Source organism: Ornithorhynchus anatinus, chromosome 4, assembly GCF_004115215.2.
Source record: "Ornithorhynchus anatinus isolate Pmale09 chromosome 4, mOrnAna1.pri.v4, whole genome shotgun sequence".
Taxonomy (NCBI): Eukaryota; Metazoa; Chordata; class Mammalia; order Monotremata; family Ornithorhynchidae; genus Ornithorhynchus; species Ornithorhynchus anatinus.
In genome coordinates this window covers 36,121,204-36,138,622 of record NC_041731.1, presented here as the reverse complement: position 1 = coordinate 36,138,622, position 17,419 = coordinate 36,121,204, and the positions used below count along the sequence as shown (strand labels likewise).

Below are 17,419 nucleotides of genomic sequence, written 5' to 3'. Positions count from 1 at the left end.
ACAGCAGACAAGTGGCAGAGACGGGATCAGAGGTAGATACAAGATCATCGGGTGCCACGTGGGGCTCACCGTGTAAATAGGAGGGAGAGCAGGTATTGAATCCCCATTTTGCAGAGGAGGAAACTGAGGCACAGAGAGGTGAAGTGACATGCCCAAGGTCAGAAAGAGGAAACGTGGTGGAGCTGGGATTAGGACCCAGATCCTCCGAGTCCCAGGCCCGTGCTCTTCCCACTAGGCCACTCTGTTATTAGTCTAATAAATCGAAAGCTTCCTGAGTGCAGTATACTGTAATGAGTGCTTGGAAGCTACAACAAAAGTGCAAAACCCTTTCCCTACCCACAGAGCACTTATAGTTTAACTGGGGAGGCACCCACAGAAATATCACATCGGGGTGGGTATATATAGAAATCCTGAGGATGGACATAAATAAATGCTCAAGGGCAGTAGGGAACTCCAGGGATGATTAGCATTGGGGTCCTGATGACTACTCTGAGAAAGCATGCTGAAGGAGGTGGGATTTAAAGCCTTGAAGGTGGGAGGGTCTGGTAATATCATTATTTATATTAACGTCTATCTCCCCCTCTCGACTGTAAGCTCGTCGTGGGCAGGGGGTGTCTGTTTATTGTTAGATTGTAATAATGTTGGTATCTGTTAAGCGCTTACTATGTGCAGAGCACTGTTCCAAGTGCTGGGGAGACACAAGGTAATTGGGTTGTCCCACGTGAGGCTCGCAGTTAATCGCCATTTTACAGATGAGGTAACTGAGGCACGGAGAAGTGAAGTGACTCGCCCACAGTCACACAGCTGACAAGTGGCAGAGCCGGAATTGGAACCCGTGACCTCTGACTCCCAAGCCCGGGCTCTTTCCACTGAGCCACGCTGCTTCTCTAACTCTAATATTGTACTCTTCCAAGGGCTTAGTCCAGTGGTCTGCACAGGGTAAGCGCTCAATAAATATGATTGACTAAGTAATATGGTGGATATGGTGGGTGGGATTGGAGAGGAGAGAGTTCTAGGCCCTGGGGCAAATATGAGCGAGGGGTTGGAGGTGGGCAGAGCGAGAGCAGCGTGGCGCAGTGGAAAGAGCACGGGCTTTGGAGTCAGGGCTCGTGAGTTCGAATCCCGGCTCTGCCACTCGTCAGCTGTGTGACTGTGGGCAAGTCCCTTCACTTCTCGGTGCCTCAGTTCCCTCATCTGTAAAATGGGGATGAAGACTGTGAGCCCCACGTGGGACAACCTGATTCCCCTGTGTCTACCCCAGCGCTTAGAACGGTGCTCGGCACATAGTAAGCGCTTAACGAATACCAACATTATTAAGGTGGGCCTTAGGGGGACTCAGAGTCCAAGCAGGGAAGGAGGGCGTGAGGAGAGCTGTTAACTACGGTGCAGATCGCTGAAGGAGAGTCTTAAAATCATGGCCCAGTGGATAGAGCATGGGCCTGGGAGTCAGAAGGACCTGGGTTCTAATCCCTGCTCCGCCATTTGTCTCCTGTCATTTAACTTCTCTGTGCCTCAGTTACCTCATCTGTAAACTCAGAGTTCCATGAGGGACAGGAACTCTTGCTTGGCACATAGTAAGCACTTAAATAGCACACTTATTACTATTATTATTAATGGTAAGGAATCTTTGCTTATTGCAGAGGGAGTTCGACCATAATAATAATAATTGTGGTATTTAAGAGCTTACTATGCGCCAGGCACCGTACTAAGCACTGGGGTGAATACACGCAAATCAGGGTGGACAAAGTCCCTGTCCCACCCCATCTAGGCTTCACAGTCTCAATCCCCATTTTACAGATGAGGTAACTGAGGCACAGCGAAGTGAAATGACTTACCCAAGGCCGCACAGCAGACAAGTGGCGGAGCCAGGATTAGACCACTGGAGGGTTTGAGAAGGGGGGAAGATAGATGAGAAGCAGCGTGGCCCAGTGGAAAGAGCACGGGCTTTGGAGTCAGGGTTCATGGGTTCGAATCCCGGCTCGGCCACTCGTCAGCTGTGTGACTTTGGGCAAGTCACTTCACTTCTCTGTGCCTCAGTTCCCTCATCTGTAAAATGGGGATGAAGACTGTGAGCCCCACGTGGGCCAACCTGATTCCCCTGTGTCTACCCCAGCGCTTAGAACGGTGGTCGGCACATAGTAAGCGCTTAACGAATACCGACATCATTATTATTATTATGTGCTGAATGATGTTTCAGGACGATTATCCAGACAGTAGCATGAAATATACCCTCTCAGAATCACACCCAAAGAGTTTCCAGTACTCTACCGGTTTCGGCTGTGGGATGGAGTCAAGCAGAGGCCTGTCCATTCCATTCCTAGCTTGGGCAGTGGCTAGCGAATGGAAGGCCATCTGCTACAGATCAAAACTCACCTGCGCTGGGTAAACAGCAGCATGGGAGAGAGCCAAGGGTGGAGACTCAAGTTTTCTGCGTGAAAAAAAGGCAGTGGGAAACCAGTTCTGTATTTTTACCAAGAAAACTCTCTGGATCCACTACCAGAACGACGGCCGATGGAGGCGGGGTGTTCTGGGAGAGTTGCGTCCACGGAGTCGCTGTGGATAGGAGATGACTCGACAGCGTAAGACAAGACAAGCACGGAATATAGACTCAGTAGGGGAGAGGTTGGAGATCAGTGAGGAAGTTGATACACTAGTCCAACCGTAATCAATCAGTCGATGGTATCTATCGAGTGCTCACTGTGTGCGAAGCCCTGGACAAAGCACTTGGGAAAGTACAACACCATAGAAAAGAGCTTACGCCTACAGGGGGAGGTTGACATTAAAATGAATTAGGGGCAGGGGAAATAGTGGAGTATAAGAATATTGATATTGTGTAGTAGGACTGGGGTGAGTATCAAAGTGCTTGAGGGAAACACACCCAGGTTTGACGCAGAAAACGGGGCAGATTGGGGAAGTACTTGGATGAAACGCACGTGCCTTTAGAAGACTACGTGTCCGTTTTGTTGCGCCCTGTATGCCGATACGTCTTTTAAGGTTAAAAACCCTGAGTATCGTGCGATATTTTGAGGCTGTGGATGGAGGGGCCGTCGAGCACTTGAACGAGGGTAGGGGCTGTATGGGAGGAGCGGAAAGGGTGGACCTGTAAAATATCCGGGAGGAAAAATCAGCAGGCTTTGCCAGTAGCTTGGGTGTGAGAGCAGAATGACAGTCGAGGAGACTAACGCGGCGCCAGGTTTGTGATCTTCAGTCACAGGGAGGATGGTGGTGAGCTCAGCAGAGATGAGGAAGTTGAGAAAAGAGGAAGATAGAGTAGAAGTTCTCAGTTATCTACTTTACATCTGTCTCCGCAAACGGACATGTTGCTCGTTTCAAGTTAGTAGAGCTCTAAGGCCCCAGTGCTGACTGAGAATCTAATGCAGGGTAGCTGAGGTAAATAAGCACAAGCCACTCAAGTAATGAGACCAATCGATCAGATTTATCGAGCGCTTCCTGTGAGCAAAGCACTGTACCAAGGGCTTGGGAGAGTATAGTAGAACAGAATTGGTAGACCCGTTCCCTGCCCCCAACGAGCTTACAGTCCAGAGGGGGGGGAACAGACGTTAATATATAAATATATAAAATACGGACATGCACATGAGTGCTGTGGGGATGAGGGAGGGGGAAATGAAGGGAGCAAAGTGCAAATGTAAGTGCAAGAGTGATGCAGAATGAAGTGGGAGAAGGCCAGAGACGGGACATGGGCGAGAGGTAGGCGGTACGTGCAGTATGACAGCGGACAAGTGACGGAAGCAGAATTAGAACCCAGGTCCTCTTACTCCCAGGCCCAGGTATACAGGCAGTACTGTATACCCAGAGTATGAATCCCATATTCTCATTAGCTGGCTGATGAGTCGAGTCACGTTAGTGGCACCGAAAAGCAGGAGGAATCCGTAAACAGTTCCCAACCCCACCGTCGGATTTTCTCCGTACGAAAATAAGCGTTTAGTTCTCCGTGCTATCTTGAACACGTCTGTCACGTGAAGTGAGTTAGATTGCCGAGTTTTGCTAAAATAGCTGTAACAACTCCTCAGTAGGCCTTCTAATTTGATTTGCTCTTTTACATGCTTTTAAAGGAAGGAAATAAACACAATCAGCTCCTGTAAGAGGTGATCATTAGAGAAGAGACCTCGAGCCCCCATATCTTCAAAGTAATAGCCCCATTATGGTGGGGGGGAATGATCATTTTCTTAAACACACCTCTTCCGTTTATGGGGTAAAGGCTGTAGTTTTTCAGGGAAAGTTGGGCATCAAGGCAAAAGCTTTCCAGCAGCCATTTAACCTCCACTTAGGAACAGATAAAGCAAAATTGATGCTGATTTGGATCTGCTTTGGGGGATATTTTTGCTCCATAAAAGCCCTTTTGCCTGCCATTTGCCAAGCTGCCCTGTCATGTCCCAAAGAGCCGGTGCTGATAAAGATAAAGCTTTATGGCTGGGGTATTTGCTGCTAACAGCAACCTAATGCAGCATTTTCATTTTGATGCAATTAATGTTAATGTCTGCTGCGAAAATTGTCATTAAATACCATTTTAAAATCCATTCAATTTGCATATGCGAAGCCCATTTACTATCATGGATGATGTCGCCAGCACTTCATCACGTCTTTGTCCTGGAATTTGCAGCTACCGGGCTTTAAAGCGATTTAAGAATTCATACCGAAAGCCAGACGATAATACACGTTCTCGCAGATAGCCCAGCTCACTTAAAAGATACAATGGGAGAGACTTTGAAAGGTTTTCCAGCTTTTGAAAACTCCTTACTTTAGCCTTTAAGGCATTCGATCATCTTGCTCCCTCCTACCTTATCTCGCTGATCTCCTCCTAAGACCCAGCACACACGCTTCGCTCCTCTAATGCCAATCTACTCACTGTACCTCAACCTTGTCTATCTCACCGCCTACCTCTCGCCCACATCCTGCCGCTGGACTGGAACACCCTCCGTCTCCGTATCCGACAGACGATTACTCTCCCCACCTTTCAAAGCCTTATTGAAGGCCCATCTCCTCCAAGAGGCCTTCCCTGACCAAGCCCTCCTTTCCTCTTCTTCCACTCCCTTCTGCATCACCTTGATTTGCTCCCTTTAGTCAGCCCCTTCCCCTCAGCCCCACAGCACTTATGTGCCTATCCATAATTCATTTATTTATATTAATGTCTGTCTCCCCCTCTAGACTGTAAGCTCACTGTGGGCCGGGACCGTGTCGACCAACTCTGTTATATTGTACTCTCCCAAGTGGTTAGTACAGTGCTTTGCACACAGTAAGCACTCAATAAACACGATTTATAGATTGATTTTGAAAACAGTACGAGTGTCATCCCTATCCCCAAGCACATCTAAATAGCACTTACTCAAACTTTTACTTGCTGGAGGAATAGCCTACTGACCTCTACTGACCTGAATGTGACGACTTTTCCAGGTTACGAGTGATGACACTTGAAAAGAAAGTCATTTGTATAAAAACCTCCAAGGACATTTTTGGTTAGTATAATGTTATATGTGTTAGATGCTCACTACGTTTCAAGTGCTGTGGTAAATACAAAAAAACTAGGTCAGACACGGTCCATTCATTCGGAAGTTCTCTGTCCAACAACTCTAAGTGAGAAAACTTTAATATGATGAACTCTTTTGAAATAGAAGTTTCTCCAAAACGTGACTTTGCAATAATAAACTTCTTTTAATCAAAAATCTCCCCAAAACGATTATTTTACATTAGCAGTGTGGCCTAGTGGACGGAGCCAGGCCTGGGAGATAGAGGACCTGGGTTCTAATCCTGGTTCTATCACTTGTCTGCTGTGTGACCTTGGGCAAGTCGCTTCACTTCTCTGTGCCTCAGTTACCTCATCTGTAAAATGGGGATTAAGATGCAAGCCCCATGTGGAACCTGGAGTGTATCCAGCCTGATTATCTGGTATCTACCCCGGGGCTTTATACAGTGCTTGGCGCATAGTAAGCTCTTAACGAAATGCCATAAAAAAAACCCCCTTCACTGGGTTAGTTGATTTTTAAAAAATCTTCATTCAGAGCACAGCCATGTGCTTAAACAAAATCACTCCCAAAGTGGCCTCTTCAGTGCAGATATCACTGAATCCCTCCTCACGGTCTGAAATATTTAGTGTGGGGGAGAACTTTGGGTGAGAGGGATTCATGAGTTATCCTCAAGTCGATAAGAAAGCCCACTGGGCCCAGCCTTGGAGAGCCTGAGATCAATTTCCCTTGGTCCGCTCCTGTTTCCTTGAAGCCACTCTTTGAAGCCCAGAGAGAGGGTTAGCTCTTACCGTGCCCGAATGCCATGGGTCGCGTCTGGAGGGACGGGTGGGGGGTCCTTCTGGAAATGCCTCTCGTCCTTTTTGCTGCAGCGGATGTCACGTAAATTGCGGAATAGCAACTGCTCATGGGCCGTCACCAGGCCGGCGTTGACAGCCTTGTAGTTCATGCTGATAAAATTTCGGGGCAGTTCACCCTCGGCGGGAGGGGCGGATTTCATAGCGTGCCAATGCCCGATCGCTGAGGGCAGAAAGGGAGGGAGACAGGACCCAAGTCAGGATGCTCCGATCAGTGGAATCAGCTGCCACCTGCTGTCAGCTCAGGAAGAAGAAATGGCACTTTGGGGAAATCCAGTCCCCTGTTACCCTGCCGAGTGGACCCCCAAGCATTCCTTTTATGTATGGTGCTTGTTAAGCACTTACTATATGCCAAACACGGATAATAATAATAATAATAATAATTGTGGTATTTGTTAAGCGCGGACTCTGTTCCAGACACTGGCCGAAGCTCTGGGGTAGATACGCGCAAATCGGGTTGGACACGGTCTCCATCCCACATGGCACTCACAGTCTTAATCCCCATTTACCAGATGAGGTAACTGAGTGACAGAGAAGTGAAGTGATTTGCCCAAGGCTACACAGCAGAGAAGTGGCAGAGCCAGAATTAGAACCCGCAACCTTCTAACTCCCAGGCCCGTGCTCTATCCACTATGCCGCTTCCCTACTTCTAAGTGCTGGGGTGGATACGAGATCGCTAGGTTGGACATAGTTCCTGTCCCGTATCCCACATGGGGCTCACAGTCTAAGTAAAAGGGAGAACAGAGAACTGAGGCATAGAGAAGTTAAGTGAAATACAATCTTAAAAATGTAGCCAGCTCCTGGAGAAGAGAGTGGAAGGGGCAGGAAATTGGGGTTGGGCGGAGAGATGGAGAGTAGCAAAATGAACCACTTTAATCCAAAAGCTGAGGGAGCAGAAATCAGAGCCCAGACAGGAGACAGTCCTACTAAGAAAATCTTTTCCTTGAGGAGCCAATGAAGTTTCGTGCTCCTGAAAAAAGAAATTGGAGGGAAAAAAACCTTCTACTTGGATTTATTATGAGTAGTGTTGACAGTACTACTGCTAATAACCATGACATTTTGAAGTGCTTATTCTGTGCCAAACCTTGGGCTAAGCAGTGGGGTAGAGACCAAAAAACCGGATCAAACGGAGTCTCTGTACGATATGGAGCTCAAAATCTAAGAAGTAGGAGAGGCAGTTTTCTGATTCCCGATGGGGAAGCTGAAACCCAGAGAGACCAGGAGGCGTGAAGTGACAAACACTAGATCACAAAGCAGTGGCAAAGGCAGATTAGACTGTGTCCTCGCTGTGGGCGGGCGGGGAACATGTCTACCAACTCTGCCTCGCTGTACTCTCCCAAGTCAGAAGGTAATGGGTTCTAATCCTGGCTCGGCCCCTTGTCTGCTGTGTGATCGTAGGCGAGTCACTTCACTTCTCTGTGCTTCAGTTAAATCATCTGTAAAATGGGGATTGAGACTGCGAGGCCCATGTGGGACAGGGACTATGTCCAACCCGATCTGCTTCTATCCATCCCAGTGCTCAGTACAGTGCCTGGCACAAACTAAGCACTTAACTAATGCCGCAATGATTATACTACAGCTTTAAACTACAATCCCTAAAGATTGTGAACTCCATGTGGGATAAGGACTGGGTCTCACCTGATTATCTACCCCAGCACTGAACTATTATTATTATTATTATTCAGACTGATAGGAACTGTGCAGTTTTGTAAGAGTTTGCCTCTTGGCTTGCATTCACCTCTTGCTTAGCCCTGCACACTGGTGCCCCTTTGGTTCCACCCGGAGAGTAGGTGGAAGAAGAAACCGATGGGGAGGATTCAAATCAACAGTTCAGTGGGGTTCACTTTTGCAAATTAGGCAACTTGGCTCCACTTCCTGACATTGGTGATGGGCAGTGCATCAGGGCCTTTAGGCCGAGCGAAGGGACTAGGAAAAACCTGAACCTTCCGACTTGAGGTAGAATGCATTGCCATACATCTGGGCATTCATCACATCAACCACTTTTTCCCTTCCTCCTTTCTTCTGTATAACTTTGAATGTAAAGATGTGAATGTAAATCTCCCCCGATTAGACCGTAAGCCCGTCAAAGGGCAGGGACTGTCTCTATCTGTTGCCGATTTGTCCATTCCAAGCGCTTGGTACAGTGCTCTGCACATAGTAAGCGCTCAATAAATACTATTGAATGAATGAATTAATGTAAAAATTTGGCACCAGACTGCTCTTCCGGTGGGAGATATCCAGGGAGTAAAATAAATGAAACTAGCATTTTTTCCACTCACTCACCATAAATTGTTAGTCAACTTGGGCTAGGAGGAAGACTCTTTGAAAGGCTTATTTCCCCCTCAGTAGCTCAGGTCCTGAATAATGACCATCTTTTTCTCCACTAATGAGGTAGGATCCGTCAATCGATCAATCAATCAATTGGTGGTATGTATTGAGCACTTAGCACAGAGCACTGTGTGAGTTTAATACTCCATGGCAGTTTAAGGGGATGTGATTGGGCATAGCCTACTTATACCCACTCTCCAAGCATTCTCTTGGCGTTACCGTACATACCATATTTTCTCTCACAGTGTCCTACTTACCTTCAGGGACCCCTCCATCCAAACCATGTATATATAATCCATAGGAAAAGTTACATCCAGGCAGACTGCTGCTTCTTTCTTGAGTCTTCCCAAGTTCTGGCTACAAAAGGAAGCAGTGGGAGAAAAGGTAAAGAGTTTTGAAAGTGGTGCTCTAAAGGGGAGGGAGAATCATTGATATAAATGGAGAAATGGCACCTTGAATCCTGAAAATTCTGGAGAAGCAGACAAGAGAAGGTCGTGGAGCTGGGGCTGGGGTAGCACTAACAATGTAGTGAATTGAGGGAAAAATGGAAAGGACATTTCACTGCTTTGTGACTTTTCTCTAGGGCAAGAGCAAGAGTTGAATTTCAGGATTGAACTTAGAACACCCCCCTCCCATGTGCCTCCCTCCCCCTGCCCCCTTCCTTCCTCCCCCCCCCCCACATTGCGTTGTGTGCCTAATTTTAGGAGTCTAGCTGCTTTGCTATTCTATCTCAATTTCTGCATTTAGGGATCTCTTTTTAGTGCCAGCTCTTCAAGGGCAGGAATCCTGTCTCTTGTAAGATTTATTCTTTTTTTTCTAGGCGCTAGTATGCTTTGGGTGCTGAATAAATATCTATGAAAGATGAAATTGGGGTTAATTTAACAATGGGAGGACTCTTTGAAGGGCTATTAATCTCGGATGTTCTCCGTCTTCTCCATAAACAGAGCATGAGGAAGTGGTTTTAAATTGTAGAAGGAAGGGCCCTAGGGTGGGACTAGGAGTAGGTGTTTTGGGGTCCCAGGGAGGTTCTGGGGAGCTCCGTTTTGGAGAAGACTCTGGCCGTCCTAGAATAACCACTGCGCAGAATGAATTGACCGTGATTGTTATAAAATCCTGGATTAGGAAGTTGAGGGAGGTTTTGGAGACACCTTTTGGAAATAGGCTAATCACCTGCCTGCTGCCTTAATCGCTGCTTGCGTGGAGATTGAGAAATAGACTATTTGACCCGTAGTCTCCCTGTCAGGCTTATGACACTGTGATTTTTTTCTCGTTCTGGGATCTTAACACATTCCAGATTCTGTGAACCACATAATTGTGATAAAAACTCTAAAACCACATTGGCGACCACATTTCTGGTTCAACATAGGCTCTGCTGTTCTGGTTTGTTTTGAATTCATTCCACATTACTCACTACCGCACTAAGACAAGGCATTTTCCTTCTCATTTGTTTATGAAAATTACCCAGTGTCTCCTGAGTCTGCAGGAAGTTAATTAAATGTGACGCTGTTGGAGACCTATCTTCACCCTTGGGGCCAGAGGGAGTTGGGGAAGAGGGGTGTTTGCATCTGGCAGCATCTCTAAATGGGAGGCAGAGGGGCTGAAGTGTGCAACTAGGTTTATGTCCATTTTAGAAGGGGGAAAAGGCAGAGCTCACCGACCAAGGTAGTTCTTGATGTGCCTAACTTTGGTCTGGTTTTTGGAGGAAAATACCATACCCACCCAGTAGAAAAAATAAAGGGGTGTTAGCACCTCCCATAAATGGGATGCAGGAGTTAGATTAACTTTTTTCTAAGGCAGAAAAGAGATGAGATGAGCGATCAAGTATTTATAAAGCATTTACTGAGTGCAGAGCGTTGTATTAAGTGCTTGGAAGTGTACAATATAACAATATAACAGAGTTGATAAACACGTTCGCTGCTCACAGCAAGCTTACAGTCTAGAGGGGGAGTCAGACCATATAAATGAATAAATTATGGATAAGGACATAAGTTCTGAGCGGGAGGTGAATATCAGGGAAGGCCTCGTGGAGGAGATGTGCTTTCACAAGACTTTGAAGATGAGGAGAGTAATTGTCTGTTCGATATGAAGAGGGAGGGCATTCTAGGCCAGAGGCAGGATGTGGGCAAGAGGTCTATGGCAAGGTAGATGAGATGAAGGTATAGTGAGTAGGTTGACACTAAAGGAGCAAAGTGTGTGGGCTGGGTTGTAGGAGGAGAGCAGCAAGATGAGGTAGGAGGGGGCAAGGGGACTGTTTTAAGGCCGGTGATAAGGAGTTTTTGTTTGATGCAGAGGTGGATGGGCAATCTCTGAGGTTCTTGAGGAGTGGGGAAACATGGACTGAACGTTTCTGTAGAAAAATGATCCATGCAGCAGAGTGAAATATGGACTGGAGTGGGGAGAGAAAGGAGTCAGGGGCGGGGGTCAAGCAAGGAGGGTCATTCGGTAATAAAGGGAACATAGGATAAGGGCTTGGATTAACACGGTAGCAGTTTGGATGGAGAGGGAAGAACTGAGACAGATTGTCAGTGTTTCATAGACATTGAGCCTCGACGATGATTACCACAGATGGATTTCTTATAAGGGGCTAAAGGGCTAGAATATGAGATTGGTTCTAATCCCGGGTCCGTCACTTGTCTGCTGTATTACCTTGGGCAGGTGACTTCACTTCTCTGAGCCTCAGTTACCTCATCTGTAAAATGGGGATTAAGGTTGTGAGCCCCATGTGGGATAAGGACGGATTATCTTGTATCCACCCCAGTGCTTAGAACGGTGCTTGGCACCTAGAAAGCTCTTAACAAATACGATACCAAATACCATGTACCCTGGTATGCTTTGGAGCTAGCAGACCGTTCTGTGACATCCACACACATGAGCAAACCCACTGGATGTTTCTTATGACAATAGAATCTTGAAGTAATTGCAGGTGAAGTTTCTTTGTCTCTTAGAAGCATGATAGGGTCAAGAGTTTTGTCAGTAATATAATGTGGAGCAGCAGTGTGGCCTGTGGAAACAGCAAGGGCCTGGGAATCAGAGGACCTGGGTTCTAATTCCAGCTCTGTCACTTACCTGCTGTGTGACCCTAGGGAAGTCATTTAACTTCTCTGTACCTCAGTTCCCTCATTTGCAAAATGGGGATTCAGTACCAGTTCTCCCTCTGACTTGGACTTGGAACCCCCATGTGGGACCTGATGAACTTGTATCTACCCCAGAGCAGTACTTGGTACGTAGTAAGCACTTAACACATACCACAATTATTATTATTATTATTGTTATCATTTATGTGTTCTCTTTTTTACAACTAAGAAAACTGGGGTATAGGAAGACGATAGGTACTTCATGTCCAAGGTCATGAACTAAAGGGTATTTTAATGCACAGTCTTATATTTTCCTCAAAACATTTTTACCAGGAAGCTGCAGTGTGCCGTGGATTTTTAAGTAAATCATGCAGTAAGAGCAGTGTCATGTCACAAACTAAACAAGTCAATAAATATTACCTGGCTTTCCTGACTTCCCTGAATCACCCGTTAGTAGGAAATGAAACCCTAACATCAGCATTCGTGTTTACCTTTGATATAAAGATGAAATTTGTTGATGCCGGGGTCTTATTTTCAGTCTCCACTAGGAGCATGGCCTAGTGGAAACAGCATGGGCCTGGGAGTCCAGGGACCTGGGTTCTAATCCCACCTCTGACATATGCCTACTGTGTGATCTTGGATAAATCACTTAACTGCTCTGTGCCTCAGTCTCCCTCCTCCTTAAATGGTGAGCCCCATATAGGTCAGGGACTATGCCTGACCAGATCAGCTTGTATCTACTCCAACGCTTAGCCCATTGCTTGGCACGTAGTAAGTGCTTAACAAATACTACAATTATTACTATTCTCCTCGCTTGTCCTTTCATCCTTCCCTCCCCCAAGCTCCCAGGCCCCAGCAGCTCCTTAGCAACCTCAAGCCTACAGCGCTTCAGTGTCTTCCCTGCACCTAAACCCTCACTCTTTCCTTTTTCTGATATCCCCGTCCGCTGACATCATTTCTGCACATGCACGAGGCTGTTTTGAGACAGCAAGACTTTAGAAGTATTTCTAAGATGTGACTGATGCCATGAAAGAATAGAAGCTAACACTGGAAGCATCGGAAAAACCCACGGAGCACAGATTGCCTGACATCAAACTACGTGACATACTTTTTCTGCGTTAGCCTAAATCAAATAAACATAAAAAGTAATAATGATTATGCTATCTGTTAAGTGCTTACGCTGTGTGGAACACTGTTCTGTGCACTAAGCAGACATTATAAACACTGTTCTGTGCACTAAGCAGACATTATACTAAAATAGCCATTCTATTATATCGTGTTACATGTCCATTTTTAGATATCTGGTTGGTCAGATATTGAACGATTTATATGCTCATACCTCTACCAGAGAGGTTCTTCACAGTCTACAAGAACTCCAGGGTAGAAATGAGGCCTGTAATCGTTGTGGTTGAAGAAGACATTTCCTATGAGTTTGTGAGGAGAGTCAGGAGCTTGAAAAACTTTTTTAATCTATTACTTTCAGTGGAGGGAAAGGGCTGAGGGAAATGGACGAAAATATCATCACCCTGTCTTTTGGCCGATGAGACAAGCCACCATCTCCGTTCACTTATTTTTATCTATTTCAATGTCTGTCTCCCCCATTAGACTGTAAGCTTCTTGTAGGCAGGGAATGTGACTACCAGCTCTGTAGCATTGAACTTTCCCAAGTGTTTAGTACACCGCTCCGTACACTGGAAGTGCTCAATAAATCCCACTGATTGATTAATCTCTGTGCCAGAGCCAGACGCTTTACTCCCAGGCCATGTTCCCATTTTTAGACTCTGGTCCCTTGCCTGTGATTTAGTCTGTCTTCTGATCACCTTTAATTAATGAGCAGGGTTGAAATATGAAAACAGATCGATGATTTCCAGAGTGGCATACTCAACCCAGAAGAAACCCGTCTGCCTGAGCAAAGTGACCAAGAGGTCTCCAGGCACGGATGACACTTTTTCAAAGCCTAACGGCTCTTAAGTTTCCTTCGGCTTGGCCTGTGAGCCTTTCATTGAAAAGTTGTGCCCTCTTTCAAAATGAGGGATTCACCCCATGAAAGGGCCTCTCCTTCTCTGTAAGGCCTCAGGACGGTGGCTAATCCCCAAGAGGCTGAATTAAAGGGACCGAAGGAAAAAGAAAAGGAGAAAATCTCTGACTGGTGTTCATGGCTTGGCTAAGAGAAATACCCCACAGGACGGATTTTTATTTAGTTTTAAAATTAACTCCCTTTCTCTCCTCCATGTGTATCGCAGCTTTGCAGGGCTCTCTGGGATTAACTGACCTCAGTTCACTCTTTTATTTTAGAATTTCAATCTCCATGGTGAAGTCACTCAGTCTGGGTGGCTTGAAGCCTTATTGGCCCTTGTGGGGGCTGGGGAGTGAGGGTCTGGAGGGAGGAGCGATCACTGGTTTCATTATGGCTCGTGTGAGGCCGGGTTCGACCTTCAGTTGGAAGCAAGTTCAAACGATGTGATTTCCCCACTCTCATGGGCTCGCCCCGCTTTTAGGCCATTTCAATAGAGAGAGACATCCCCTCCCTCCAGGGAGCTTCTCAGCCACTGCCCTTCCCTTGCCTGAAAGATGAACTCTGAGGGCAGATTCCACATCCTGGGTAGTTGTGGAAAAGGAAAGGCTGTAATGGTATAGCTGGACTGCTTGGAGTTAGGAAAAAAAAAACCAAAAAACATGTTCAGACTCCAGAGTGGGTATTAGCTGCTCCACATGAGAGTGCATCGAGGGCAGGATGCAGAATGGGTGCGTGGAGCCCTTGAACTACGGCAAGAATAGGTAAGTCACTTCACTTCTCCGAGCCTCAGTTGCCTCGTCTATAAAATGGGGATTAAGACCGTTAGAGCCCCATGTGGAAGAGGGACCGTGTCCAACCAGCTTAACTTGTATCCACCCCAGTGCTTAAAACAGTGCTTGACACATAGTAAGCGCTTAACATGTACCATAATTATTATCATTATTATTATCATTATTTGAAACATTTGCAGGTTTCTGAATCCTCGGTGACCCCCAGGGCTCTCAGGGTCCTCCTCTACTGGACCAGCACACTGCCTCCCCAGGATCCCACACTGGCTCTCTTCAGCCTCCCTGAGGAACCTCCATCCCAAACTGCCTCCCACATCCCGGTAGGACGGAGAAAAACGGCCACAGTCAGGTGTCGCTTCCACAAAACCTCGGGCAGTCTGTGGTGGCTGCCGCCATGGCGGTCACTGTGGCCGCATTTATGACTGTGGAATCTGAACTGCAAGGAGCCTGAAATTCTGCTCCTCGAGCCACAGTACCCCACTGAGCTGTGTTTTTATTCGGTGTTATCTTTACACTGTCCTGGTGTTTTGTTTCATCTCTCCTAATGGTTCCATCCCCACTCCCCTCTTCCCCCTTAATACTCTTAGACTGTAAACCCTCCGAGGACCAGGGGCGGTGTCCAATGTGCCTAATGTGTATTCTTTCCCAGCGCTTAGTACAGTACTCAGCACGTAGTAAGCACTTGATACATATTATTACTACCCCATAAGGAAACATTTATTGCTCAGGAGGTTTGTAAGCTATTAGAACAGGATATTAGATATTAGTTTTTCAAACTAGCTACCAAGGGGGATTGAAGAACCTCCTTTCAGAAAGAGCTTTTGGAATAAATACCCATTTTGGGGGGTGGGAGAAATTTTGGAGTATTTGGAGAAATTTTCTGGAGAAATTTTCCAGTACTTATTGGGATCTAACTGGCCCTTACACTATTTGTGGAAAACTGGGTCTCTCAGACACCATCTCAAGCTTGCACTTTCGCATCTTCCTGCTTGGAAATTGGGTGAGCAGGGAGAAGATATTTGTACCGCACGTCCCAGAATGCTGATGGACCTAAACCTGTCAGGTACCGAGCGGGCTACAGACCAAATGCGGCAGTTCAAACCTTTAACGTAAGAGGAGTTGAGGATCTTTGTAAAATCGGTTGAGCGATTCCTAACTTTTCTAAAATTGCCCGAGGCGACCTACCAAAATCCAGGACTATCTCAGTTGCACCGGGATGTATGGTCGGTCTAATCTTACGATTTTTTTATCTTGCCTCCTGGTGTCACAGAAGCTGCCTGTCAGTCAAAGAGGAGTCTAGGAGCCTGGCTGGTGTCTAGTAGGGGGAGTCATCTGTAGCCGTTCCTCTGATTCCTTATGGCTCTGTCTGGAATACACAGGTTTGAGTGGAGGACTGGGGTAATTCTCTACAACTGGGGAAAAAGCTGGCTCTCTGGCCCAAACTGTCCGGTTCGCCGATCAGATCCACAGGATCACTGTTGAAGTGTCCATTTTATAGACTCGGCCTCTGCTCCTTTGGCCTAGTTCCGTGTCCTCTCTGAAGCACCACCCTTGTGTATCATACCCACCCTAGAGGGCCAAGCTCAAGACGTACAGTGTAACGCGTTCTAAGAAGTGACAAACAAGCCTTCATGGCTGCTCCTTTCCTGGTATTTATAGGTTTGGGCCCAGAATGTTATTATGGATTTTTTAGATTAGTTGCCATTGTTACGCAAAGGGAATTCGGGTTCGATGGTATTTTTCAACCGCTTTCCGTAGCAACCTATCCTGGTCTTTCTGAAACAGATGGGGCAGGTCACAAATTACAGTTCCAATAACAGTCCCCAACCATAACCAGCTTATGCTGACAGCTCAGGACAGATTAGATCAACAACACGGATACAAATCCATTAAAAAAATAAGGCATTGAATGCAGGGCGGTTATAGGCTGGCAAACAGCAGAGAGAGAGGAGGAGGAGGGGCCTGGATTCTGTTTTTGGCCCGGCCCCTGACTCACAAACTGATGGCAAATGTCTCAACTCCCTGATGCCTCCCTTTCTCCCCCTGTGAAATGGGAACAGACCATTCTAACCAAACCAGACCTATAGAAAAGGAAAGTAAGAGCCTAGTAAAATGAAAGGAGAGGAAAGGTGACAGGAATGGGCTACCTGCATTACACGTTACTACCAAGCCCTTCGCTTCCCTGAACTGCTGGCAGATGCAAGCCTGTGCTGGAGGAGCCTAGGGTAGCTTAGTGGAAAGAGCGTGGGCCTGGGAGTCAGAGGTCCCGGGTTCTAATCCCGGCCCCACCACCTGTCTGCTGTGTGACCTTGGGTAAGTCATTCAGCTTCTCGGAGCCTCAGTTACCTCATCTGTAAAATGGGGCTCAGACAGCGCGTCCCATGTGGGACTTAGACTGTGTCCAACGTGATTAGTTTGGATCTACCCCAGCGCTTTGTATGGGGCTTGGCACATAGACAAAGCTCAACAAATATCATTAAAAACTATATATGTGTGTGTGTGTGTGTGTGTGTGTGTGTGTGTGTGTGTATAGTCAATTATACTACTGAGCACTTACTCTGTGCAGAGTACTGTTTGGGTGAGTACAGTGTAATAGTAAAGAGACACATTCCCTGCCCACAACGAGCTTACGGTCTAGAGGGATTAATTTATATATCTATATGGATCTATATACTTTTAATGGTATTTGTTAAGTGCTTTCTATGTGCCAGGCACTGTATACGTATGTAAATCTACTCAGTAGGTAGGAAGCAGAATTAGTTGAGGTGGAAAGGTGAGCTGGTCACCCCAATAAACTGGGGTGGTTGTCCTGAAGGGTTCGGGTGTTGGGCCATCTTCTTTAAGCCCACGACAGTAGCGTTCACAGTCACCATCC

At 46.6% G+C, this 17,419-nt stretch overlaps 1 protein-coding gene across 1 annotated transcript in view; it reads right to left on the bottom strand.

Moving 5' to 3' along the window:
• CFAP77 (cilia and flagella associated protein 77) overlaps positions 1 to 14,336 on the bottom strand; it is a 63,794-nt gene extending 49,458 nt beyond the window's left edge. Inside the window, exons 1-3 of the mRNA XM_029063561.1 lie at positions 14,304 to 14,336; positions 8,923 to 9,022; positions 6,272 to 6,500 (exon numbers count right to left, since the gene is read on the bottom strand). Of these exons, the coding sequence (XP_028919394.1) occupies positions 6,272 to 6,500; positions 8,923 to 9,022; positions 14,304 to 14,336 (362 nt within the window). The remainder of the gene's footprint in view (positions 1 to 6,271; positions 6,501 to 8,922; positions 9,023 to 14,303) is intronic.
• Between the last annotated feature and the right edge of the window lie 3,083 nt (positions 14,337 to 17,419).